The sequence below is a fragment of the Carcharhinus amblyrhynchos genome, chromosome 5 (assembly GCF_965287045.1).
Source record: "Carcharhinus amblyrhynchos chromosome 5, sCarAmb.v2.hapA, whole genome shotgun sequence".
Classification (NCBI taxonomy): Eukaryota; Metazoa; Chordata; class Chondrichthyes; order Carcharhiniformes; family Carcharhinidae; genus Carcharhinus; species Carcharhinus amblyrhynchos.
Genome location: NC_137328.1, coordinates 93,128,823 through 93,139,228, shown reverse-complemented (window position 1 = coordinate 93,139,228; position 10,406 = coordinate 93,128,823). Strand labels below are relative to the sequence as shown.

Here is a 10,406-nt window from a genome sequence, read left to right as displayed (position 1 = left end):
ACAGTTAAAGAGAAAAGGATGGAGACTTAATGATAATGTGCCGATTATAGCAAATGAATATCAAAGTTGTACTAACAAATCCCAAGAGCTTCCTCACACTCTAGATTGCTTCCAACCGTCACATGATGATTTGGTGGTTTTTGTCTCTTTTTCTCTCTGGCAAATCACTTCCCTTGTCTTTATGGATACATTGTCCCCAGGCTGGGGTACTTTTTCACAGGTATCCATTATTGCTGCAATCATTCAGGTGTGAAGAGCAAATCTGTGATCATTCTGATCTGAGAGTCTCAAGTATTTATACTGTAAGTAGCAGAGCACTGCTAAATCTGCCACTGTTGGTGTTAGTCTTGGCCAGTCACAGCACTCCAGGGAATTGAGCCCATATTGCAGGTTGACACTTTGGTGTAGCACTGAGCAACTGATGTACTGTTGGAGTTTCCAGCTTTCCAATGAGACATTAAACAAGGGCATTGTCTGTCCTTTTGGATGGAAATAAAAGACCCAGTGGCGCTACTTGAAGAAGAGCAAGTAAGTTTTCCTGGCAGCCTGTCCAGTCTACCAGCATCACTAAAATAGATTCTGTATGGCATTGCTACATGTGCTACCTTACTGTATGCAAATATTATACTGTTTCTGTCCATTATAACAATGACTATGAATGTGAATAATTTTCTATCAAATAATAGTGTTGAACAGGCCACAGTGCCTGCTGTTAGCGTTACTCTAAACTACTGATTTGAATCTGATCATTAAAAAAAATACATGTAATGTGGAGAGTGAAGCAAAAATATCAATTAGAAACAGAATGTGATCTCATCCAGTTCTACATCCTTCTGAAAACTCTCTGTTTCTCCAATTCTGGCCTCCCATGCATCCAAAATTCTCTATGGCTGCTGAGTCTTCGGACATTTGGGCCCTAGGTGTTGGGATTTCCTCCCTATATCGCTCCGCCATTAAGACCGTCCTTAAAACTTTGACCAAACAACCCAATATCTCATCTTTGGCTTAGTTCCAATTTTTGTAACCTTCTCCCTCTGTAAAGCACATTTTCCTCTGTTAAAGGCACTTCCGGGTGGTTTCCCCCCACAGTCCAAAGATGTGCAGGTTAGGTCGATTGGCCACGCTAAATTATCCCTTAGTGTCCCAAGATTTGCACATTAGGTTGACTGGCCATAATAAATTACCCCTTAGTGTCAGGGATTAGCAGGATAAATAAGGGGGGGTTATGGGGATAGGACTTGGATGGGATCGTTGTTGGTGCAGTCTCGATGGGCTGAATGGTCTTCTTCTGCACTAAAGGGATTCTATGTTTCTAAGTAAATGCAAGCTCTCGTTGTAAGCATATTCAATTTTCTATTTGAAACTTTACATTAAATTACATGGACTAAATGTAATCCCAGTACAACCTCATAGAACCATTTATTTGAATTAGGTACAATAACACAGTTGATTTGGCACACAATGGCTCCACCTGCTGGTATTAAATGGATTCTTTGCGTGCTTCCCATTTATACATAAGATGCAGATTTTTAAAAATCAAGAAAAATATTCTTCTGTATGATGACTTGCTGGATGCCCCTACAGACAGATCAATGAAATTCTAATTTCAACAGGCTGTTTAAAAATTGACAACCTTTGGAACTTTCTTTTTTGCTTTGTGAGTATTTGAAGTCACTGGAATTTCTTCATAATCAGCACTCATCCCTTTTGTCCATCGGCCAACAGTTAAAACACTTTTGCCTGAAGAATGACAAAACAACAGAGTTAAAAACACAATAGACTACATCAATTCAAAGAAAAATCAAATGTTTCAATGATTGCAGGAAGTAACTGGAGTGGAAGCAAGCCATCCCTGACCTCAAGGGGATATCTAAGAGGAATACAGTGTGTGTACATGTGTTAACAAGAGGTGGTTTATGGAATAAGGTATATGGAATAAAATATATGGATTTCGCACAATCCTTTGTGCAGGATCTATTGTATTCAGAATCAAGGAAAATTTTTTTTAGTTTACTGGAATCAAGTCTTCTCTGGCAGTGTGTGATTTACATAATACTTCAGAGCTGAAACCACCTGAGTCATATTGCCAATGAACTTGATTGTATGAACCTCCTGATCATTACTTTAATAAATGTGTTTCTCATTTAGCCTTTGTTAAAGAATTTAACTACTTGGAACTCTTAGATAACTCTGTCGGTTCACATCCTATTGGTTCAATAAATAACGTTTCTTTTTATACTATTGTAGCAAGTTGTCCAAGACAACCAACATGACAAACAGCACTGAGAGTAGGGATTTGGAGCTCAAATATATTAGAATATGAAACATTAGGATTCTAGCTCAATCCTCTCTGCGTTACACCTTGAAATTCCAGCCATGTTGACGTGGAAAAGCTGAGGGAATTCCACATCAGAAAACTTGGCAGAGGGAATGGGAAAGAGTGTAGTTTTACTTCAGGCTGTCTCTTGCACTTCTCAACAAATATATAGAATCCCTACAGTGCAGTGCAGGAGGCGGCCATTTGGCCCATTGAGCCTGCACTGACAACAATCCCATGCCCTATCCCCATGATTTCACATATTTACCCTGCTAATCACTCTGACACTAAGGGGCAATTTAGCCTGGCCAATCAATCTAATCACACATCTTTGGAGTGGGAGAGTAAACTGGAGCACAGAGGGGAAACCCACGCAGACCTGGGCAGAATGTGCAGATTCCACACAGACAGTCACCTGAAGCTGGAATTGAACCCAGGTCCCTGGCGTTGTGAGGCAGCAGTGCTAACCACTGTGCGACCCATATCTAAACAGTTAATAGAGGCCCAAAGACAGTTGATTTCTCGTCTTTTTGACTCCAATCAATGGGTAGCTGGAGGAGACTAAAGGGGAAGAAAGAGATTTCAAATCTACAAGTAAAGGTGAGACAATGCAACCTTATAAAAACAAAACACTGCTGATGCTGGAAACTAAGTCCTGATGAAAGGTCATGGAGCTGAACATTAACTCTGTTTCTCTTCCCACTGATGCTGCTTGAGCTGCTGAGAATCTCAGCATTTTCTGTTTCGATTTATAATGCAACCTGTTATCACTGCAGTTTTGGGTAGAAGAGCTAATATTTTTGCAGAATAAATTCTCTCTTACACTCTTGCTCCTGGGTTCTATATCAGCTATAATCTTGTTAACAACAATTAAGACCGGATGAAGCAGGCTGATCCAACAGTGCACAATCCTGACCCTCAGGTGAGCTCAAACTGCTTTAGAAGCTAGTCATACATACATAAAATCAAATCACTTGTTCCTCATGAAAACTGCAAGTGGTTCACAATACTTGTGAAAATTGTTTGCAAGATGCTAAACAACAGGACTGAGATACGTGATTGACCAGAAATGTAAAGGGGTCATTCATATCAATTCTGCAGTTACAAGAGGACGTCTGGGACTGGGACTGCAGTGTGCAACTCACCTCCTGACTTCCCCAAAGCCTGTCTGCCATCTACAAGGCACAAGTCAGGAGTGTGATGGGATAATCTCCACTTGCCTGGATGAGTATAGCTCTAACAACACACAAGAAGCGAGCAACATCCCGTACAAAGCAGCCTGCTTGATTGGCATCCCATCTACATTAAACGTTCACTACCTCCATCACTGACACACAATGACAGCAGTATATACCATGTACAAGTTGATGCACAGTAACTCATCACACCTTCAACAACATTTTCCAAACCTGTGGCCTCCACCACCTAGAAGGACAAGGGCAGCAGATGCATGAGAGTACCACCCCGTGCAAGTTCCTCTGCAAGCTACACACCATTGTAACTTTGAAATATATCGCTGTTCTTTCAATGTCCCTGCGTCAAAATCCTAGAACTCCCTTTCAAACAGCACTGTGCCGACACCAAATAGACTGCAGCAGGTGAAAAAGATGGCTCATTATCACCTTTTTAACTAGGGATGGGCAATAAACACTGTCTTAACCAGTGATACTCAAATCCCATGCAGGAAAAGTATAATTAATTACACACCAATATACGAGTAACAATCAATAAGTTTCCAGTGGAAAGAGGAGACATGGAGATCTGGAGCGCACGAGGGGGTCTGACAAGTGAGAGGTTGGGATTTGGGAGGACTGATGAGTTTGGCGGGGGTGGTGCGGGAGGGAAGGTTCGAGAGGATCAGAGGTAAACAGCAGGGGTTTGAGAGGACAGGCGATTGGGGTTGAGAGGATCAGCGAGCACTGAGAGTCAGATGGAAGGACTGGAGAAGAAAATCATTTGCTACTCTGGCCTGAATTTCTGATGTACATTCTGATGGATAAGACCACTTAGCAGGAGAGGGACTGTGGAAATGTATCTATTACAGCTCACTCTCGGAGAGTTGACTCCACTCTGGGGTCATCAAACACTGAGACCGTGTGGAGACCCTATAATGTGTAAAAACAGAATTACTTTACAATGTCTGGTTATAATTGTTTTGGGTTCAAAGTTGAAAATGTCAATGCCATGATACCGGAGTTGAGGGGGTTGAGCTATGAGGAGAGGCTGAATAAACTGGGCTTGTACTCGTTAGAGTTTAGAAGAATGAGGGGAGATCTCATTGAGACGTATAAGATGATGAATGGGATGGATAGGATAGAGGTGGAGAGACTCTTCCCGCTCAAAAAAGACAATAGGACTAGGGGGCACAGCCTCAAGATAAAGGGGAGGCGGTTTAGAACGGAGTTGAGGAGGAACTTCTTCACTCAAAGGGTGGTGAATCTCTGGAATTCTCTGCCCGTTGAAGTGGTGGAGGCTGCCTCGCTAAATATTTTTAAGAAGCGGGTTGATGGGTTCTTGATAAGAGAGGGGATTAAGGGTTATGGGGAGAGGGCGGGAAAGTGGAACTGAGCCACGACAGATCAGCCATGATCTTATTGAATGGCGGGGCAGGCTCGAAGGGCTAGATGGCCTACTCCTGCTCCTATTTCTTATGTTCTTATGTAACCACAGAAACATCGAAAATTTCAGCTCAGAAACAGGCCTTTTGGCCCTTCTTGTCGGTGCCAAACCATTTTTGCCTAGTACCACTGACCTGAACTTGAACCATATCCCTCCACACCCCTCATCCATGAACCCGTCCAAGTTTTTCTTAAATGTTAAAAGTGGCCCTGCATTTACCACTTTATCTGGCAGCTCATTCCACACTCCCACCACTCTCTGCGTGAAGAAGCCCCCCCCCAAATATTCCCTTTAAGCTTTTCTCCTTTCACCCTTAACCTATGCCCTCTGTTTTTTTTCTCCCCTAGCCTAGTGGAAAAAGTCTGCTTGCATTCACTCTATCTATACCCATCAAAATCTTATACACCTCTATCAAATCTCCCCTCATTCTTTTACGCTCCAGGGAATAAAGTCCTAACTTATTCAATCTCTCTCTGTAACTCAGCTTCTCAAGTCCCGGCAACATCCTCGTGAACCTTCTCTGCACTCTTTCTACCTTATTTACATCCTTCCTGTAACTAGGTGACCAAAACTGTACACAATACTCTAAATTTGGCCTCATCAATGCCTTATATAGCCTTACCATAACACTCCAACTTTTATACGCAATACTCTGATTTATAAAGGCCAACGTACCAATGCCACTTGCATTACTTCCCTTCTGATCCCGTTCTAGTTTTTCTTGAATTGATACTTATTTTATTTGCAGTAGTAACCAATAATAAACGGAAAACGATATGTATAATCATACATTAAAGAAATTGTGTCTTGCTGGTATTACTTAAAATTTTAATTGATCAATTCTCTAGAATCTATAAAAATTCAGAATACAATAGAAATATTCAGCAGGTCAGGCAGCATCGTGGAAACTAACAGTTAACGTTTTGGTGCACAGTTTTTCATCAGAACTGGGAAAAAGAAATCGATCTGAACCATTACCTCTAGTTCTCTTGTCAGGAATGCCTGCTGAGTATTTCCAGCAGTTTCTGTTTTTATTTCATTTTCCAGAGAATCTTGCTTTTGTTCCATAATCTACATGGTGGGCTTATGCTCTTGCAGATTTTCAAGGTCACGGAATTTTTAAAAGTCAAATGTAATTCATGCAGTGTCATACTTACTCATGTTCTGGTGATCAGGGCAGTCCTTCTGAAAGTGCTCCACCGAGCCACATAGCTTGCAACAGCGGCCTGTAAAACAGCATCATTTAGTAAAGGAATTCTCAAAGGTAGCTGAATAGCTTTTGAATTTTCAAAATACAAATTATGCTTTAGATATATTAACAGCTACGCATTTTATTTCAGTATGTTTGTAATTTAAAGGACCACAGCTGAACTGTAAAATTGTAACACTATTATTTCAATCTATAAAATTTGTAGATTTTAATCATCAATTATGCTTTTCTGCAAAATATATCTGGGAAAAAAGGTGGAAGTGGGATGAAAAATAGGTCATGTCAGAATTGCCCTTCATTTTTATCAGTCAAACCCTTTGAGAACACCAATTTTAGTGGTCTATCAGAATGTGTTCATTCTAAACCAACGGCATTAACTCGGCACGATCGTCTTCATGATTCTGACATTAATGCTCAGCTAATAACTTCAACCTTAACAACTATTTTTAAATTCATTCAAGGGATGGGGTGTTTCGCAGGCTGGGCCAGCATTTATTGCCCATCCCTAAATGTCCTTGAGATGGTGGTAGCGAGTTGCCTCTTTAACTGCTGCAGCCCATGTGGTGTAGGTACACCCACAGTGCTGTGAAGGGGGGGGTTCCCAGGATTTTGGCCCAGTGACAGTGAAGGAAAAATGATATATTTTCAAGTAAGGATGGTGTGTGACTTGGGAGAGGAACTTCCCATGCATTGCGGTGGCACGTTGGTACAGTGGTTAGTACTGCTGCCTCACAATGCCAGGGACTGAGGTTCAATTCCCGGCTTGGGCCACTATCTGTGTGGAATTTGCACATTTTCTCCATGTCTGCATGGGTTTCCTCTGAGTGTTCCGGTTTCCTCCCAAAGATATGTGGGTTGGATGCAATGGCCATGCAAAATTGCCCCCTTACTGTCCCAGGATGTGTAGGTTAGAGGGATTAGTGGGGTAAATGTGTAGGGTTGTAGGGATAGGGCCTGGGTGGGATTGTTGTCGATGCAGATACAATGGGCTGAATGGCCTCCTTCTGCACTGGGGGGTTTCTATGAGTTCTACGATCTGTTGGCCCTGTCCTACTCGATGGCAGTGATCATGGGTTTGGAAAGTGCTGCCTAAGGAGCCTTGGTAATTTCCAGCAGTACCCACTGCATTGGGGATGGAAGTGAATGTTTGTGGATGAGGTAGCAATCAAACGGGGGCTGTGTCCTGGAAGAAGTTGAGCTTTTTGACTGATTTTGGACCTGCTCTCATCCAGACGAGTGGAGAGTATTCCATTACACTCCTAACCTGTGCCTTCTGGATGTTGGGCAAGCTTTGGGACGTTAGGTGAGTTAGTCATCATTGGATTCCTAGTCTCTGACTTATTCGTGTAGCCTCGGTATTAATCTGGATAATGATGCTAAATATTGTACAATCAGCAATTATCTTACTTTTGACCTTATGATTGAAGGAAGGTCATTGATGAAGTAGGTGAAGATGGTTGGGCCAATGATGCTGCCCTGAGAAAGTCCTGCCCTGATGTACTGGAATGGAGATAATTGACCGCCAACCACCACATAGAACCAATTCCTTTGCGCTAGATATGTGGCAACTGGGGGAGGAGGGGTGAAATAGCAGGTTTCCTTACACATTTTAACTGATGCCATAAGACCTCATGGTGTCCATAGTTGATGTGGAGCACTCCTGACTGTATACCTCTGCTGGGTCCGTCCTGCTGCTGGGACAGGATGTCACAACGTCGAGATGCCAGCTTAGAAGTAATATCCTAGGCACTGTACATATTGTGTTCAGTCCTCCATGGTGGTGTCAAGTCCACCAGTTTGGACACATCTATCTGTCGAAAAAGATGTGGAGATGCCGGCCTTGGACTGGGAAAAGCATAGTAGGAAGTCTCACAACACCAGGTTAAAGTCCAACAGATTTCAGAGTCTCACTCCTTTTTCAGGTGAGTGAACAGTTGTGTTCACAAACAGGGCATATACAGACACAAACTCTATTTACAAGATAATGGATGTACCCAGACAGGATATACCCAGGAACGGTGATGGGACATTGTCTGGAAGGTATGAATCTGCCAGTATGACTACGTCAGGGTGTTGCTTGACTAATCCATGAGACAACTCTCTCAAATTCGGAACATAGCAAAGAGGAACATTTTGACAGGGCTGCCTTTGCCACTGTCGTTGTCATTTTTGGCGTCTAGGTAGATTCTGGGTGTTCATTTGGTTTCATTCCTTTTTGTAGACTTCCAAGCGGTTTGAAATAACTGAGTGGCTCGCTGGGCCACATTGGTGTGGGTCTGCAGTCATGTCCAGGTAAGGACATGATTTCCTTCCCTGAAGTACATTCGTGAACAGGTGGTTTTGATGACAATCGTTTCATGGTTGTCATTCGACTTTTATTGAATTCATCAATTATTAATTAATTTAAATTCCACTATCTGCCATGGTGGGATTGGAACTAAGGTCGTCAGTCTCTGGATTACTGGTCCAGCAATAAAACCACTATGCTACCACCTCCCTGCTGTTATTCTTCTAAAAAAAAAAATTCTTGCTTCATTCTTTATTGGTCCAAAATATATTTCATAAGTATTGGTAAACTGTTAATGTCAACACAAAGCACTTGATAACTTACATAATGAAGACGGTAATACAAGATTAAGTATTATTATAGTCCCTAACTATCCTTTCCAGCACCACAACTTAAAGCTGGATTTAACATTCTTAGTTTAAAAGCATCACAATGAAGCTTCAGCAAAAATCTTTGCTGCTTTCTGTTTAATAAACATGACTGCCATTGTAGTATTCCAATTTCAAAACGCCTCACTGTCGGTGTCTATCTTGTGGTTTATTTTCACTGTTCTCAGCCAGAAAGGAAAGGCCCTCTCTGCCCAGGGCCAGTGACTCTTCAACATAACATGAAAAAGTCAAATACTGATTACCAAGATAAACTAGCAAACTTCTCATTATCCAGTCCTTGGAGAAACATTATCAAAACTTGTTCATTAATATCTTACCCAACCATAGTCTGAATCTTTTTAAAATAATTCCTGAGAATACATTATGCTTTAAAATACACCATTTAAAAGTAACTCTTTTCACAAATCCTTTCTATGGAAAAATGGTCAAACAAACTAGAAATATAACAGCTGTACTTTTTTTCAGAACTTTAGGACAAGCCAAACAGATCACAATTGTCTTTTCCAGTCCTACGCATTAATTTTTTCATCTGTCTAGGTGTATAAATAGAGAATAACCCATGGCTCCAGTACTAAAAGGCTGCTGACCTCAAAGTAAAGTTTATTTACTAGGCACAAGTAAGGCTTATATTAACACCGCAAAGAAGTTACTATGACATTCCCCTAGTTGCCACACTCAGGCGCCTGTTCTGGTCAATGCACCTAACCAGCACATCTTTCAGACTGTGGGAGGAAATCGGAGCACCTGGAGGAAATCCACGCATACACAGGGAGGACATGCAAACTCCACACAGACAGTGACCCAAGCCGGGAATTGAACTTGGTTTCCTGGTGCTGTGAGGCAGCAGTGTTAACTGCTGTGCTGCCCCAGAACTGTAACACTGAAATTGTCAAAACCCTGGGAAGAGGCAAAGGAAACTGGGGAAAATGTACTTAATTAGATCACAGAACCATAAAAGTTTGATTCACAGTGTAAAATTATTTCTCTATGATATCTAAGATACCTCTCTACTTGAAGCTTTATGGGCCTTACTTATTCCTGTTGTCAAATTTTGAATAAACATGAGTTTAAACACTGAAGCAGTTGTATTATTATTGTGTTAACATGGATTCCTAATTCTTTTTACTGTAATAAACTCAACACAATTTTCAAGATGCATGTTATTTTAAAATTATAAAACATGAATGTTTTTTATTTAAACACTGGTCTCAACCCTGTCTACGTGCAAGAAAGATTAACTTTATACTGGGAGGTAAAGTTGATAAAGGAAATGAAGCATTTGTATTAAAGGGTGATTTATCACAGCTCAAATATCTGGATTGTTCAAATTATATGCCTTATCTATTCAACACAGATCAGTCAGGGTCTCTTTTGTGAAGTCTTAGCAAGCTCCTTTGAACCATACATAAAACAGAATGGAGTTTACGTTCTAAAACCTGACCTATTCAAATCCACTTATAGTGAAACTGCCTCCATAAAGAGAAAAATACAAACTCCCCAATTCATAGCATACTATCATGTGACAAAACAGAATAGCACTCCGGTTACAAAATTACTTCCTGCTTATTCTGAAATAAGCAGTAA

The 10,406-nt window shown here is 41.2% G+C and overlaps 1 protein-coding gene across 2 annotated transcripts in view; it reads right to left on the bottom strand.

Annotated features, from left to right (window-relative positions):
- Positions 1-1,394: 1,394 nt before the first annotated feature.
- zcchc9 (zinc finger, CCHC domain containing 9) overlaps positions 1,395-10,406 on the bottom strand; it is a 29,321-nt gene continuing 20,309 nt past the window's right edge. For both annotated transcript variants that reach the window (XM_080189185.1, XM_080189184.1), the window contains exons 5-6: positions 6,094-6,162; positions 1,395-1,740 (exon numbers count right to left, since the gene is read on the bottom strand). In XM_080189185.1, coding sequence (XP_080045311.1) covers positions 1,619-1,740; positions 6,094-6,162 — 191 coding nt within the window. In that variant the 3' untranslated portion in view covers positions 1,395-1,618. The remainder of the gene's footprint in view (positions 1,741-6,093; positions 6,163-10,406) is intronic.